The following is a 17,930-nucleotide window of genomic DNA, read 5'->3' on the forward strand; positions in this document are numbered from 1 at the left end:
TGATCCTTTTGTCTTGAATCTTCTCTTCTCTTCTCTTCTTTTAAAGCACAAAAAAACCACAAACACATAGCCACTTGTTCGTTCACACACTATCTTCTTCTTCATCCAATCCAAAACATTCACCACAAACCCCGTGATGCCCTGATCTGCTTCCTCCTCCTCCTCCTCCTCAGTTCTTGTTTCAATTTCTTCAAAGGTGAATACTTTTTCTTATTTCCTTTCTAAAGTTCGCATTTTTATTTTTGTGAAAAAAAATAAAAAAACTTGAAGTCAAACACTGAGTTCCATTTTTGGGTTTTCTTCTATAGAAAAAAAAAAAGAAATGGGTGATGATAATAATAACATTATCTCGGATCTTTCATCATTGTATGGATTATTTTAGATTCCGATCATCTTCTTTAGGTAGGAGGAGTACGGCTTCTGAAACCGATCATCATCATCATCATCAGTTAATCCCTAGAATCAGTAGGAAATATCGTTCATTGAGCTTTGATTCGGGTCTTCGTCTGATTGCTTCCCTTTCGAATAATCATCAGAGAATTGAGTCTCCGACGACAAGGTTGGTTATGTCATCTTCTGTCTCAAACTCTGACCGGAAGATCGTTACTGGTTCCGCTGGTTCTATTCTTGAAGACGTTCCTCATTTCACCGATGACTTCCCTGATTGCCCTGTACGTTTGTTTCTCCTCTGCCTTTTTAGTTTTTTGATAATGTGGAAGCGGGAAAAATAATAAAGTCTGAAACTTTTTTACATGATTATGCTTTTAAAGTTACCTTTTTTAAATAGCTTTAACGTTTCTTTTGTTAGCCAATGAATGATTTCTTCTCTGATTTTGTTATTTTGTGTTTATGTGATGAATACTTCAGACATATCCAAATCCGTTACAAGACAACGCTGCTTACTCAGTTGTTAAGTAAGTTACCGTTTTGTTTGCTTTTCTACCTTAGGGAACTTGACCTTTCTTTTTACTTGTTGTGATTGAATCATCAGCTTGTTGATTGATTCAAATCCAATGTGTTTTCAGGCAGTATTTTGTTGATGATGATGACACTGTTCCTCAAAAAGTAAGTAAAAACACTCTCTCCTTTAGCCATTAGTATTCGATTATATTGTATTGTATATCTTGTTAATGAAGATTCGGGTGCCGCCCTTTTGTAGATAGTTGTTCATCCTGATAGTCCTAGAGGAACACATTTCCGCCGTGCTGGACCACGTCAAAGGGTATTATTTCTGTCTATTGTTATACCTGAAGAGTGTATGCTTAAGTTAAAGTAGGAGAGCGTTGATGGAATGTTTTTGCTTACGCAGGTTTACTTTAATTCAGACGATGTTCTTGCTTGCATTGTTACTTGTGGTGGTCTGTGTCCAGGGCTTAATACTGTGATCAGAGAGATAGTTTGTGGTTTATCTTACATGTATGGTGTCAAGAGAATCCTTGGAATTGATGTAAGTCCCATCGGTTTAGTTGTTATTACAGCATTGCTCTTACTCGATATATAAGTCTTGATTGAGATCAGTTGTCGCTTTCAGGGAGGTTACAGGGGATTTTACGCGAGAAACACAATCCATTTGGATACAAATACAGTGAATGATATCCATAGAAGCGGAGGAACCATCCTTGGGACTTCAAGAGGTGGTCACGACACCACCAAGATTGTAGATAGTATTCAAGATCGTGGGATTAACCAGGTTTGTGCTTTACTTAATTCAACAATCAATCTGCATAAGAATTACATTGAAAATGATGCAAAACGCTTGTCTGTTTTGAAATTTTACCAGGTTTATATAATCGGTGGTGATGGATCACAGAAAGGAGCAGCTGCTATATTCGAGGTAAGCAACACTTCTGCTGATCAGTTCATTTGGTTGATATATATCTGATGACTCTCTCTGCAGGAAATTAGAAGACGCAAGCTTAAAGTTGCGGTTGCAGGAATCCCAAAAACAATTGACAATGATATTCCTGTAAAACTTTTTTCCCCTATGGTTTGAAATTTTGAATCTTGTATCCTAGTTTATTATGGTTGTATAATATAATGACTGTTTACTCTTTCTATATACAGATTATCGATAGATCATTCGGGTTTGACACAGCTGTAGAAGAGGCTCAACGTGCTATCAATGCTGCTCATGTCGAAGCTACAAGCTTTGAGAACGGTATTGGTCTTGTGAAGTTAATGGGACGGTACAGCGGTAAGCAGTTTCCCTTTACTAGGGTAGTTTTCACTTAAGTTAAGTTGAGCAGCGAAGAGATGTTTACATATTTTGTAAGGGTTTATGCAGGATTCATTGCAATGTATGCAACTCTAGCAAGCCGAGATGTTGACTGTTGCTTGATCCCGGAGTCTCCATTTTTTCTTGAAGGCCCTGGCGGGCTTTTTGAATTTATTGCTAAACGGCTAAAGGAGAGTGGTCATATGGTGATTGTAATTGCAGAAGGTGCGGGACAAGATTTGTTGGCTGAAAGCATAGAAGAGTCAAAAACTCTCAAAGATGCCTCCGGAAACAAACTTTTACAAGACGTTGGCTTATGGATCTCTCAACGGATCAAGGTTAACATATTGATTTTCTCGTACAAACTTGAGAAAAGACCAAGACATTGATTTGCTTACTTATATCTCTTCTTATGCAGGATCATTTTGCCAAGAAGATGACTCTTAACCTCAAATACATAGGTATATAGATACCTTATGAGTTTTTTCTTTTGTGCGTGTCTTCGGAAAAATGAGAGATAAAAGTTATGTTTTCCTTTCAGATCCAACCTACATGATAAGGGCTGTTCCGAGCAATGCATCAGACAATGTTTGCTGCACGCTATTAGCTCAAAGTGCGGTTCATGGAGTGATGGCTGGTTACAATGGCTTCACCGTTGGCCTTGTCAATGGCAGACATACTTACATTCCTTTCTATGTGAGTCTCAAAGAATCAAAATTTTTTTATTTTTAAGCCTGTTGTATGCTGAAATACCCATTGTGAATCAACCTCAGTATCTCTTACATTTACCGATGTTATAACATTGGTTTGCATATCATGCAGAGGATCACTGAGAAACAGAACAAGGTGGTTATCACTGACAGAATGTGGGCGAGGCTTTTGTCTTCAACGAATCAGCCAAGTTTCATGAAGCACGAAGACATTGAGTCGAATCAGTTGGTTGGTGAACCAGGCACCATGAAATGGTAAACAATACTTTCTGCAGAAACATTTATTTGTGTTTGACTTGAGAGGAGATCTTTGTTTGGGGGAAGTAAGGTTTCTTTATTGAATAGAAGCTTTTCAAAATGTTTTATAATAGTCGTCAAGCAAAGAGAAGAGAGATATATAACTCCTTCTGAGAATAATAATGTAATGACTCTTGGATTGATTTTACGCTTCACCAAAATTGTAATTTACTATCTGTAATCATTAATCAATCTATCTATACTCTTATGATCAAGATGGTAAATGATATTATGTCTTGTCCTGTCATCTCAACTGCAACTTTGGTTCTGTACATATCCCACCAAATCTTGTTTTGAAGTTCATACATCTTTAATCAACTTTATATGATAGAAAATGAGGAAATCATCATAACTAGCAAACTTAATGACTGATTTACAATTGAATCAAGCTGCAGCTGGTTTCCCATCTTTTCGAGGATCACTAACTGCAGTGAGTAACCCCTTCAATTGTTTCGACTTCTTTCCAAATTTTCTTCCAATTTCAATAAACATATCTTCTTCTTTGTCTTCCTTGAAACTCTGAACAATAAGTTGAACAATAGCTTTACCTGAAACCTCCTCAAATTCATGTCCTCTCTCTGCTAAAAACATCTTTGTATCTTCTGTAAGCCCTATGTAATCGCCACTGATCGCCGTGAAGTTCTCATATTGAACAACATTCGGTATCAACTGCAACAACCAAAAAGCAATGAGTATATATATGCATTTTTGAATGTTTTTTTTTTTTGGTAAAAGGTTAAGTTGCATTTTTGAATGTTAGTAACATTAATCAAATAGTTTTGAAATATGCATAACCCTATGGTAAACTCTTGCACTCTCTACGGCTTCTGAAGGTTTCATATTCAACACAAAGCAATTAAGGAACACTTGAAGCACCCCTGCAATTATATTCATTCCGCCAGCTCCTCCAAGCGCTGCCACCAACTCACCATCCTGCCATGAAAAGCAATTGCAGTTACATCTCACAGTAATCACTAAAACACGAAAGATAGATAAATATTGATGGTAAACCTTGGTGACTATGAGAGGTGTCATGGAAGATAATGGTCTTTTGTTTGGTTCAATGAAATTTGTAGGAGCTGGAGGAAGCATGTCGGTAGTGATCTCTGTAGGTGCCGAGAAATCATCCATCTCGTTGTTTAGCACAATACCAGTGGCAGGTGATAAAACCTTGGCACCAAAAGCGTAATTCACTGTTGTGGTCATCGACACAGTGTTTCGATCAGCATCCACAATGCAGAAATGACTCGTCCCTTGGTCCCTTAGTTGGCTCCACCGGTTCATATAGTACTCGGGTGGGAATGTCGTGTTGTCAAAAATCTTCTTTCGGATTTCTCCCGCGTGAGTCTTGGAGAGCATTTGGTTCATAGCGTTTGTAATGTTAACGAACTCAGGGTCTCCAAGATCCATACGAGCTGCAAACATATGTTTCATTGCTTCTATCAAACGATGCAGCTCAAGATCTTTTCCCGAAGCAGTGTAAAGGTTCGAGTAACTATCCAAGATATTCATAACCATCGCAAAACCGACTGTACCGCTCGAAGGAGGCGGCATTCCATGAACCGTGTAACCCATAACATTCACAGACATTGCATCCGTAACTCTGACTTTGTAACTTCTTAGATCATCCATCGTTATGATCCCTCCAGCGTTTTTCACATCGTTAACAAGCTTCTCACCTACTGTCCCGTTATAGAACGCTCCCGGTCCTTGCTCAGAAATAGTCTCAAGACTCCTAGCTAGTTCCGGGTTATAGCAAGTCTCACCAGGTTTCAAAACTTGTCCGTTACGTGAGAAGACACTCCTCAAACCCGGGTCGTTAAGTATCTTGGAAGCGTGGCTTGCTATAGCCCGTGCGAGATATGGATGCACCACGAAACCGCCTCTGGCCAACTCAATCGCCGGCTCGAAAAGCGGTTTCCACGGGAGACGGCCGTACCGTTTCCAAGCCTCGTAAAGTCCAGCTATCTCTCCTGGAACTCCCATGGACAAAGCGCCAACTGATTTCGCACTCGCATCATTCTTATACATGTCCTGAATCAATTCACAAGCTACACACATTATCTACTAATAAAACTAAATCAAGAAGTGTTTGTGAAAGGTTTTTACCTTAGAAGCAGCTAAAGGAGCAGTTTCTCTCATATCAAAAGCCTCAGCTTTGGAATTTTCCTGCGAGCTAACGATCAAGAAAGCTCCACCACCAATACCACTAGACATTGGATTAATAACACCCACACATAAAGTAGTAGCAACGGCTGCGTCAACCGCGTGGCCACCTCTTCTAAGAACAGAGGCACCAATCTCAGAGCAACGACCATCGTCAGCAGCCACAATGCCATTCTCCGATTCAACCACGTCACTAACGGTTCCATGACTAACACTATGATCATCATCAATTGCTTGTCTTGACAACAAAATCTTAATGTTGTCACTAAAGTTAAAACCTATGAATGTTCAAAACACGTAGCAACAATCAGAGTTTTTACCGGAAAAAGTCAAATCACTAAAAAAGCATCTTTTATCATCATTAAATTCGTAGGGTCGTATCAGATCATAGTATATACTTTGTTCCTCGAATATTGGAAGTAATTTTTTAAGGACAGAAACACAAACCTGAAACTCCGACAAGAATCAGAACCAGTAAAAGAGCAACCTTTAGAACTCTACTACTCTGTTTCTTCTTCTCTCCGACAGCTGTTTCATCATGGTCGTAGATACCTAGAAGAGGATCGGCGATGGTTTCTTGACTCATCCTTCGATCTCTATCTCTTTTCTCTTTCGATAGAAACAGAGTGTTACAGAGATTGAATTTTTATTTTGGTTGTGGATATTATAGAAAAAAAGAAAGAGAGAGTAGGATTATAAGTTGGTGGTGGTCTTTGGTTTCTAAGTTTGTGATTGGAAGTCTGATTAATTTAATCTAAAATATAGTAACATTTTTTTGGAATTACACGCGACAACAACTCAAAATCTGTTGGTGGTATACTCGTTACATCATTATTTTGTCCAGATTCATTCTCAATCATACATATAAAAAAGGAAAGAAACGCAAAAAAAAATAAGTCAAATTTATTTATATTGTTATTCTGTTTCCAAAGTAGCAAAAACAAAAAAAAATTAAATTTAAATAGAAACAATAGATAAAGAAAAATAATAGTTTTTGTTTATGCATGACTTTCTCCAATTTTGTAGTATATATTAACAAACAGCTCACTACATTTTCGGAATAAATTAGATTTTAGTTGACAAATTTTTTAAAAAAACAATATATAATGATAAGTTTGTAAGTTATCTTCTTCTAAAATAGTCATTGTATTACAAGAAAATTTGTTAAAGACTTTTAAAAGAAGAACTGCTAAAAAAAAAAAGACTTTTTTCTTCAGTGCCTGCTAAAATAAAAAAATTTCAAAGAATCTCTAAGGGAGTGTTATTGGATTGTGGTTTTTAAAGGAGTTTGATGTATTTAAGAATCAGGTGTTATTCAATTGGGTATTTTTAAAAATCCATTAAAATCTAGTGTTATTCAATATCTACTGGATTTTGTGTGATTTTGGATTTCAACGTACTTTGCTTCTAAAATATGAACAAACACAATACCACACTTTTCTCAATCATTTCATTTTCTTCTCCTCTCTTTAGATGGATCTCTAGCCTTTGACATATTATTGTTTGATTTTTTTTCTCAATCCTTTTATATAATCACACTTATTCATCAGATATGTATTATTTTTGAGAATTTTTTTTTGTGTTCTTTAACTTTTTTTTCTGGGTTCATGATCTATAACTTTTTTTTTTGGTTTATGATATAATCACACTTTTTTTTTCTGGGTTCAATCTCTGTTTCTTCCTCCTCAAACCCTTTGTATATAATCACACTTATTCATCAGATCTGTGTTTTTTTGTATTCTTTAATTTTTTTTTTCTGGGTTCATGACATCTGGGTTCTTTAATTACACCAAAAATCTGGATTGAAAACAAATACAGTTTAATTCAAGTTTTCTATGACATGCGTAAAAGTCTGGGTGTTATTAATTTAATATAATTTTGGTGTATAACACAGTTTATGGATATATATATATATTTTTTTCTAACAATAACTTTTTAAAAAATCCATAACAATCACCAAAAATACATTATCAATGACTTTCAAATCCACCTTATATGCATTATAAAGTCCACACAAATGCATTAGACTTTTAAATCCACTAATGTCCTGGGTTAATTAAAATCTATTAAAATCCTCAATCCAATAACACCCCCTAAGATTTGTTTCTAAAGATTAGTCCACTAATGCGAACTGCATTGTACACTTTCCAGTCCTCACATATATAACACCTTGAAACCAAACTAGGTGTTGTTATTTGAAGTACCAAAAAAAACTGTTGAAAATTATTTGTTCTGCGCAGCCTTTCATTAAAGAGGACTCTGACTCTCTGAGTATATTCAAGACAAAGTGATGGAAGAACTCTTGAATCACACTCACACACAGCCGGAATGAATGATTTAAATCTCAGCGTTCTCTTCAATACCTTATGTTGTGGAATCTCTTTCTTGGCAATTTTTTAGTTTCATGCATACATACAAATACATACATATAAGTCCAAACAAAAAGCTTGAGGGTTCTGACGAGATAGTGAGTTTGCTTACGTACACAAAAAAAAAGATAAAGGAAGAAAAATACTCCCTCCGTTTCAAAATATAGGATGTTTTAGTAGAAACACACATATTAAGAAAAAATTAATTTTAAAAAGTTTAACCAATCATACCCAAGACTGCATAATAGAAAATATAAAATTAATCTAAAAGTTGCATAGAAAGTTGGAAACATCCTATATTATGAAACAAAAATAATCCTCTAAACATCCTATATTATGAAACGGAGGGAGTATAACTTTTGACCATTCACACACTCTGCTGAGGTCTCGTGTAAAGCGTTACCCTTATTATATCAATCTTGGCTCTTCCAACACTTTTGCGTGTTTATAAAAATATAAATGAGTTCTTTTGGCTCTATCCAGTTAAGATTTTTTGTTAAAAGAAAAATTATGATTCAACCAGTTAAACCGCTTCAACAGTTAATAGTACAATTCATATTTGTATTTTACAAAAAAAATAAAAAAAAAGTATTACAACTTTTCGTGCATTTTATAATTACTATTATTTTTTACTAATAAAAGATGTGAAGTGATTAATGAGTTTTTTAAATAATTCAGAAAAATCACAAAACCATATCAAATAATCGTATAACACACACAACCTTACTAGGCTCTAAATGGACCGAAAACATAAGATTCTACTCGTTGTTTTTAAGTGGGTTATAATTGGGCCTAAGGCGTAAATTGTCCACCACGTCATGTCCTTTACTTTCCCACTCATCACGTAATTTTGACTCATTGTTACTAATGTTAAGAAGTGTTGTGAATTCAGAATCTGTATCTAACTCAATCATATACGAATAAATAATAAAAGTTGATATTTTTAGCTGGATGTATATTGTAAATGATCAAGAACAAACGAAAAAAGTAATAACAGTTTAATTTGTAAATGATCAAGAACAAACGAAAAAAGTAATAACAGTTTGTGGCAAAAAAAGAAAAAGGGTAATGTCATTAGAGCAAGAAAACCATAAACAATGAGAAATTCATGAGAATCGAATCAATTAAGAACTTAATGAACTTGTTAATGGTTGAATAATAATATTAAAGTTCAAAATCTCTAACAGTTCTTTTACTCTTTTAGGTTCTTGTGTTTTTTTACCCACTCTGCGAATCTGCCGTTCCAATTATGTTGTCTACGTCCATTCATTACGTTTTCCTGATCAGATATTTATTTGTTTAGTATTATTATTATTATTAGTATATGTGATAGTACATTTTTATTTTATTTTCATGTTCTTTTCCATGATGGTACACATATCCAAAACCCACTAATTCACTTTGTCAAATCATATTTTGAACGACAAAACTTTTAAAAGTGCTTCTTCACCGTCCAGTTTATGTCGAAAACATTACAAGGTTTCCAAAATATTCGTTTTCGACTAGTTGTTGTTGTTGTTGTTATCAAAAGACGTAAAGAATAGAGTGGGAGAAAAAAAAAAGAAAAAAAAAAAAAAAAAAAAAAAAAAAAAAGATGATTTGAAAAGTTTTCTTGCAAAAACAATTATATCGATGAATAATTTATTTACATCTTCACTCATTAATAAAGAGTGACGTGATAATGGATTTATGATAGGGTCATTTCCAATTCAGACTCGGGTGTTTCAGTTGAAGTGAAATGGAAGGGACATGATTTGGCTCCCATCTTTAATCGAGTGCTCTATTCTTCTTAGAGTTAATTATTTGAATAGCAAATTTGAAATGTAGTATTAAAAAAATTATACAAATTAAGAATTTTTTATTTATTAAAAACAATCACAAAAATTAATAAAATTAAATACTTCACACTCTTATCAAAAGTAAATATTTGTTTCAACATATCATTTAAACAAAAAAAATCTAACGATACGAAAAGAATTTGAAACAAATCAAATAAATTTTGTTACCGGTCTAAAAACATAGTTTGATATTAGAAGTAAACCGATTGAACCGAACTACATGGTTTTGTTTCTGGTAATGGCATAATGCACCATTGTTGGAGAGTCACGTCGATGTTGCCACTTGCCACATGGTAACGAGTGGTGATGTCACTGAGAAAGGACACGTCTTGGTGGTCAAAAGCTCCATAAAGACTCGGCCACGTATACGTTTCCGTACGAATTTCGTGAACATATTTCATATTTATTCTTTTTACAAATTTTCTCTTTTTTTTTTGTCGCGACGTGGAAAGTAAAATTTGGTAACTAGACTGTTTTTTACCGTCAAAGGACACGTGCTGCGAGGATACGACACGTGTTCGCTTAGGCCAACGGGTGTCACGTGACCTTGAGGCAGGTACATGTGATATTTTCATCCCCCATTAGGTATTAGAGAATCTGACAGATTTAAGTTTTTATTCTTCTTTGTAACCAAATAAAGTAATTTTGCTAATTGAAGACTTTAGTAGAAAGATATTCGGATTCGCTTGGCACTATATGATCTACGCGTGTAAAAACCTGCTTATAGTAATATTTTAGAACGTTTATTTGTAGTTTAGTGTATAATTTTATACCAATTTTTAGTTGTTGTAAATACTACACAATGTTGTATATTGCACATAGAGTAAAATGATTGAAAACATTTAACAAGTGAATTAAATGATTTAAGAAATTGCTAGGTTCAATTTTCACATAGACATACATCCATGATCCACGTTAAGAAAGCGGGGGTGAGAGGGTGACTATTGCTTTTAAAAGACATAGCAATTTTAAGATATATGAGTTGAAATTTCATGGATAAGACCAAAGAAGTGGTGACTATATAAATCAAAGTTGAGTAATTAAGGGGGAATAAAGGGGATCACGTAGTTGTCATGATCGTGGGATCGGTATATATAAAAAGCGTTATTATAAAATGTTTGGTGGAATCATATAAGAAAGTATTCAATTTGAAGCGTAATGAACGGTCTAGATGGATGGGGCATGCATGCATGATCCCTCATGCTTCCTTAAGAGGTGGCATTGTTATCATGTGTGATATCGACGCGTGTACGTATACACTCTTTACGTACATCACATGCACAAGCTCCTTTACATTATAATAACATTCCGAGATGACATATAATTGGCGTCCTATTTAGACGTTTTAAATTGTTACAATTTTGTTTTCAATCGCTTTAATCGAACGAAGCAAATTAATTATATCTGATTTGGACCGGAAGCTAACATTACTATGCTCGAGTAAAACGTACGCTATAATTTTGTTAATAATCGTTTGGAAATGCAAAAAAATGCTCCCAATCTAAATAGTTTTACTAGTCATTTTTGACTTTCGAATGATAGTTATACTGTATATATAAGAGAAACCATGCGAGACGGGAAAAAACATCAAAAATTTTGGACGGAAATAATAACCTAACACAAGTTAATCTGTATATATAAGGATCATAGTTTTGTTTTGGGAATTTTGATGAAGTTCCTTCTGTCAAAATTGGTTGTTTAGTTTTAAGGGTTAAACTAGTTATAGGTTCGACCCGTCCTGATCACAGTATATAGACATATAAGGGGACAATAATGAAAGATAACAGACCAATAAAAAGGGGCAATGAAAGTACAACCATTACTAGTAATATAGATTAGATATTGGGAATATTATCGTGTTGTTTGGTTGAGATGCCCGATGGTTAAAGGAAGTTCTATATTAGAAATTTATTATTATACAAATGCAAGACAAAAAAAAGTTTTGAGAACCAACAAGAAAAAAAGAAGAAGAAAGTGAAAGTAATAAATTGACATCTTAAAACTTGTGGCTGAGATTACAGATTGTGGAATTTGGGGCTCACATGGTTTACTTTTCTTTTCCATCTAACCTCCAAAGAAACATATACAGGTTGCAACTCGAACTCTTGTTTTTATTGCATAAACTTTGTTTTTTTTGTTTTGTTTAAACATATAAAACATGAATCCTTTAGAATACTAACTAAATTATACAGATACAAGTTCTATCCTTTCGGCTTTTCTTTCCTGTTATCATTTAAGTCACATACAACAGAAGTTACTTGATCGGTCAATTGTTTGTAATCAATCATATCTAAATATAAAAAAGCAATCATCAAAAAGCCTTTGAAGACTTTCAGTAAATAGATCCACAGAGAAGAGAAAAGAAAATAACAAGGCAAAAAAAAAAAAAAACAAGTGGCCAATTTTTTCCTTTTTCATGTTATGTTTAAACCTGTTAATTAAACAACATTTTGCGTTGACAAACGGTACGGTTGATTTTGTTTATTAAGATACTTGTAATACGATAAAAGTAATTTTATCTTAGTTAAAAAGATTTCTTGGCAATAAGAAATAACTAAATGAGTAGTTAGCAATATTTTTTGTTTTTAGTAGTAGGTAACAATTATAGTATATTGTAATAAATGATTCAAGACGAGAATTCGAAGCATTAAATGTTACAATGCAGAAATCGAGGATAAATAATTGTAATTATACCATTCCACAGGTGTTGCTCATAGTTGCGATGTAGTTGCCTCCCCCCATGCATGAACTTTTTTAATCTCAAGTGACATTAGTTCCATATTTTACTTAGTTTAAGCTAGCCTAATTTAAAAAATTTCAAAAATATTATACCATCTCCTCTAGTCGAAGTAAATAACTACTGCCAACCTACTTTCTTAGATGCCTGTGGTTCGGCTAATCAGTTTGTACTTTGTAGTTACAACTTTGAAATAGTTTTAAATTGATCAGACTATTCCGGTGGCTAAAATAATGGACACAAATTTCTTACTACATTTAATGCACAAAAAGAACCTATATCTATAGCCAATATATAATATATATATATCTATAAAAAAGTTAAGTCATTCCTAACCTATTCAATTATGCATAAAGTTTGGTTTTAGAATTTGCAGTATAATACATTGTAGGAAATGCATTTAGGAGTTTAATGGTAAATATATTTTTTGTGGTTTATAACAAAACCATATTCAAAATTTTAGGTTTTGATTTCTGTTATAGTTTACGCAAATTACTAGTATAGATTATTAACAAGGAAAAAACTATTTTGATTACTAATACTAAAATAGAGATATTTTTCTATTTCTTTACCTATGGACAAAATATCTCATTAAACTACTACTATTAGACAAAAAAGGAATGGCTGCCAAACGTAAATGTCGAATAATATAATATCTAAGCGAGAAGAAACCAAAAGTGAAAATAAACTATACTTATTAAGTTTTTTGAAGTCCGCATTTCGATTGGATTACAGATTTGCAAGTTGAGAGGAACCAATATATTTAAAGAAGCATTAATGAGTGAATATGTACATATATATATGTTCCCTATTATGTATTATATAAAATCACTTTCAATAAAAAAATTATGTACATCTTTTTCTTCTTTATATATCATAATTCATTATACAATTCAGCCTCGTAAGAGCTACGACAATGAAGATATTTTTGGCCCGTACGTAGGCGATGGATTAATCAGATTCAGTGACTATGAAAACGAAGGCATCGTGTCTTTTGTGTAAATCTCACTATCTCTTCCAAATAAAGGATAGATAATAATTGCTCTTTGAATCGGATGAGCTACACGTATTTTTATATGATATGTGCAACCTGTCTTCTTCGTTAGATCTAGGAAATATTTGATTTTTATAAATCTCGACCTCATAATCATCGTTTATACTCATAATAAAATTATACTATAAGGCTATTTTATTTTGTTTTTGGTTCAAAGGTTTAACTTACAAATCAATATATTGGAACACATATAATCTACTATTCTCTAACTGTTAAAAAAAACAGTTGAATCAAATCAAACCTTCTATCATTTTATTCTTTCCACATGTTAATGTCACCATTCTCATTGACAATATCAACTTTTTGATTAAAACCTAAATTTTCAAAAGTAATTGTAAAACTTATATAGAAAAAGTGAGAGAGGATGAATAAAAAAAAGAAGAAATTTTATTTATGAAAGAAGAAAAGAGTTCAATTTGTTTGGAGGATATGGAATTGCTTCCAAATTTAGCAAAGAAAACATAAATGTTTTGCTCCCTTTAATGCTTTTAAACGTTATTCCAAATTTGTTCCAACATGTCTTCTTCATCCGACACATCTCTTATCCTATCTCTTTTTTTTTTTTTTTAAACTCTCAATCCAAATTTGGTACTTGAATTTTCGAGAATCATGTAAAATATATATTTTTTGTATTTCCTGATAAAACTAACATTTTTCTAACAAATTCATTATCTCCAAGATTTGTTTTGTTGCTAAAGTGATACAACAAAATCAGTACGATGATTTTCTGAGATAAAAATAAAAAATTAATCTTTTAAATTTAGATTATACATGTATTTTCGGATAATATGCAACGAATAAAGAGTATAATTAATTTAATTAACTTAAAGTGTGTCCTGTGGGATTATCTATTTTGTCGTTTCTTTCAGCGTATCTAAACTTCGACCGACTTCAGCGTATCTAATAAACCTAAAGTAACCTTACGCTCACAGTTCGGTTACTTTAAACTTTCTCAAAGTCATATTACTAAACGTCCACATCACGAAAACGTCCACGTACGTCTATTCCGTGGATAAGTCACAAACCGCTGTTTCAAACACTTATCTCACAGTCAGTTACGCTAACCCTCGGTTAAGATTTTTTCTTTTTTTAACTGCGGTAGAAAAAAAAAAAGCAGCTCCTAGTCCTATGCCTAATAGAGTTAACCATGGTTAGGTTAAATTAACTATGGTTAAATATCTCAACTACATAAGTCAGCTTTGCCGGTGAATTAGCCAACAAAGAAAATAAAAAGAGAAAGACTCATTTTTTTTTAACGACGAATGTGATTTGATTTCGCCGGTGAAGATGATGATCGGAGAAACACGTCGGACTTATCCTACTGTTGAGATACCTCCATGGCCAGCTTCTGAAGATTTTACGTCGGCTGATTTGTTCTCTCCGGCGATGAACAGTCCTGATTGTAGCATGCTTGAAGCTTTGGCGGCGTTGCAACGTTACTTGCCGTCTAATGAGATGGATCCGGATTCTGACCCGGATCTTTTGGGTCCGGATTCGCCTATCGATGCTTACTCTTGCGACCATTTCCGTATGTACGATTTCAAAGTCAGGAGGTGTGCTCGTGGCCGTAGCCATGACTGGACGGAGTGTCCGTACGCTCATCCCGGTGAGAAAGCTCGCCGGAGAGATCCGAGGAAGTACCATTACTCCGGCACGGCTTGTCCTGATTTTCGCAAAGGCGGTTGCAAGAAAGGGGACTCGTGCGAGTTCGCTCATGGTGTTTTCGAGTGTTGGCTTCATCCTGCTCGTTACCGTACTCAGCCGTGTAAAGACGGCGGTGGTTGTCGCCGGAGGGTTTGTTTCTTTGCTCATTCGCCGGATCAGCTTAGGTTTTTGCCTAACCGTAGCCCCGATCGGGTTGATTCGTTTGACGTTTCGTCTCCGATTCGTGCTCGTGCGTTTCAGCTCTCGATCTCTCCTGGTTCTGGCTCGCCGCCGATGAGTCCAAGAGCTGACTCGGAGTCTTCTCCGATGGCTCAGTCGCTGAGTCGTTCACTCGGGTCTTGTTCTATAAACGACGTCGTCCCTTCGTTTAGGAACTTGCAGTTCAATAAAGTGAAGTCGTTTCCTCACAACAATCCTTTATTCGGATTCGGGTCTCCCCGTGGATCTATCTTGGGTCCTGGGTTTCAGTCTCTGCCCACTACTCCGACCCGACCCGGGAATCTGGATATTTGGGAGTATGGGTTAGAGGAAGAGCCTGTAATGGAGCGGGTCGTCGAGTCGGGTCGGGAGCTACGTGAAAAGATGCGCGAGAAACTACACAAGGAGAATTGCATGGATCGGGTTGACACGGATCCGGATCAGAGTTCGGGTGATGGTCCTGATGTCGGGTGGGTATCTGACCTGCTGATGTAGAGGAGGATGAAAACCCGACCCGTAACCCGGAACATCGAAGTCTCATTGATGGTGATGAAGTCAAGTCAGTATCGGTTTTTTTGGGATATCTTCCCGAGGAAAAGGAGGAAGAGATCTTAATTAGTGTGTTCATATTATTTTCATTTTACTAATTTCGTATTATCTGCTAATAATAATAATTAAATATGGATTTTTGTGGCCTGATTTTTCTGAAAAAAATCGTTGTATAGATGTGCCTAGGGTTTTTTTTAATTACGGAACATTAATATATATTATTATTATTGTTGTGTTTTATATTAATGTTAAATGTAAACCACTTGGTACTACTACTAATCAATGAATGAATGCAAATTATTACTTATCTAATGGTACTTCATTGTGTTTCCCTAGCTTTTCTTGATCCAATAGAAATAATTATGTGTGTTTTTTATTATTGAGAAGTTTTGTTTATCGTCGATATTTTAGGAGTTTTTATACAGTTTTTAAATGCAAGAATGGGTCAAATTCTAATTAGTTAAAGTAATATGACTTACCAAAGTAAAAATAATTTCAAAATGTTCAATGATGTTAATAGGATTTGTGCGTATCATTGGATTACGACATTATCCAATACGATTTGGCAATAGCATGGATAAGAAAATGACATTATCACGAAGAAGAGTCTAGAGTCTTAACTTGACCGGCACCAATATTGTGATAACCTGAGTCACAAAACCGATCGATCTTTGACAAAATCAGGGAAGGCTTGAGTAGAAAGAAAATTGAGTTTAGAAATAGATGTACGAGGATGTCATTCTTTTATGTGATGCCATAACTTATAATTTATTTGTTTGTTAGAATAGTAAATTAGTAACCGTGTCATGTTTGGGAAAAAAAATGAGTAAGCGTGTAAATCAGGTTAAGAATTTTGTTATTTTACTTTGTCAACAACAGTATGTTTCTTGAGAAAATCTTGGTATTTTGACATTTGAATTCTAGTAAATCATTAGGAGTTTTGGGAGAGTTGAAGGCAAAATCCAAAATGGAAATTTGCCATATATACTTCCTAAATTTAATACTATGATAGTAGTAATTTCCAATGAAATACTTGCTTCCTATTTTACTAACGACCCAAAAAAGACGACATGTAGGTCCAATGTTAGGTATCACAATTACCATTTTTGAAGAAACATAAATGTATAATTTAATGCAATATGAATGTACATACAGATAGTGTTTATATGGGGAAACGGCCAAATCTGTAATCAGCGAATTTATAGATTTTTGTAGGGTGATTAGCCCACAAACTCGAGGGTAAGGTCAAAAAGAAGAAACCTAATTATATAAACGAATTTATGTTAGATAAAATTACTTCCAATTACTATTTAAATCAATTAATAACCTAGACTATGTACATGTGTAATCTTAGAGGGGGTATTCAACTTGTTTTTTCTAGGATTTGGTTAGATTTTAATATTTTAGGATTTTGAGAGATTTGAGTAAGATTTTAGGAGATTTTGATGATTTGTTAGAGATTTTAATTTAAGGAAAATGAAAATGAAATGAGAATCTGTGAGATTTTGTAAGTGATTTTAGAATATTTCAAAACACACCATTTGTCTACTTCTTTTTTATATAAAATATGAATATTATTTACCAAAAAGAACAGTTTTTTTTTTATAAGAGCTTGGCGTAGCAGTGGTAATGAAAAAAGGGAAGTACAAGATGCCGAGATTTACTCGTGAACCATTGTTAAAGAAGATTGTTAAACGCATGATGCTCTCTCCGAGCCAGAATAGTGTCCCTAATGTTTCCAATTTGTTTGAAGATAGAGAAAACAATAGAGGAGATTTATTTGGGTTTCTCTGTGAAGATTGCAGGTGCAGGAGAGCGCATTGGTGGTGATACCCCAAAAGTGTGTTGGATTTAATTGAGTTTAATTATCTTAATTATTAAGCTAGAGGTTGTGTTTGTATTAAACGATGCTTAGAAGCATTGTGACGTTTGTAGCAGTTACAACGTTTGATTTAGAAAGACACAATTCTTTCTCTGGTTGTGTCTAAGTATTTAAAATCATAGTCTCGTCATTGTAAAACTCAAGTTTTTCCAGTTTATTAATAAAATCACAAGTTTCTCTAATACTCTGTTCTATCTTCTATAAAACAGAGCAACAAGTACGCTTGTTTTGTTTCTTTGTGAGAGAGAAG

General features: G+C 34.1%; 3 protein-coding genes across 5 annotated transcripts; 2 read left to right on the forward strand and 1 right to left on the reverse strand.

Annotated features, from left to right (window-relative positions):
- On the forward strand, positions 1-3,437 carry LOC104730416 (ATP-dependent 6-phosphofructokinase 1). Of its 3 annotated transcripts, none has more exons than XM_019234164.1 (14): positions 1-196; positions 383-671; positions 868-914; positions 1,026-1,065; positions 1,160-1,222; positions 1,310-1,447; positions 1,532-1,690; positions 1,781-1,834; positions 1,898-1,966; positions 2,065-2,194; positions 2,285-2,553; positions 2,634-2,676; positions 2,757-2,911; positions 3,038-3,437. In XM_019234164.1, exons 2-14 carry the CDS (start codon positions 567-569, stop codon positions 3,182-3,184), a joined length of 1,419 nt encoding a protein of 472 aa, XP_019089709.1. In that variant the 5' UTR covers positions 1-196; positions 383-566; the 3' UTR covers positions 3,185-3,437. The 3 variants fall into 3 exon arrangements, with proteins under 3 accessions (XP_019089709.1, XP_010447880.1, XP_010447879.1); XM_010449578.2 differs by having other exon boundaries at positions 403-671; XM_010449577.2 differs by having other exon boundaries at positions 537-671.
- On the reverse strand, positions 3,472-6,119 carry LOC104730415 (gamma-glutamyltranspeptidase 3). The gene is made up of 5 exons (XM_010449576.2): positions 5,836-6,119; positions 5,332-5,666; positions 4,234-5,256; positions 4,018-4,155; positions 3,472-3,891 (listed from the first exon to the last, which is right to left on the reverse strand). The coding sequence occupies exons 1-5, from the start codon at positions 5,972-5,974 to the stop codon at positions 3,607-3,609; spliced, it is 1,920 nt and encodes a 639-aa protein (XP_010447878.1). The 5' UTR covers positions 5,975-6,119; the 3' UTR covers positions 3,472-3,606.
- Positions 14,597-16,110, forward strand: LOC104730418 (zinc finger CCCH domain-containing protein 49-like). The gene has a single exon (XM_010449579.2). It carries the CDS (start codon positions 14,674-14,676, stop codon positions 15,742-15,744), a length of 1,071 nt encoding a protein of 356 aa, XP_010447881.1. The 5' UTR covers positions 14,597-14,673; the 3' UTR covers positions 15,745-16,110.

This window comes from Camelina sativa, chromosome 12, assembly GCF_000633955.1.
Source record: "Camelina sativa cultivar DH55 chromosome 12, Cs, whole genome shotgun sequence".
Classification (NCBI taxonomy): domain Eukaryota; kingdom Viridiplantae; phylum Streptophyta; class Magnoliopsida; order Brassicales; family Brassicaceae; genus Camelina; species Camelina sativa.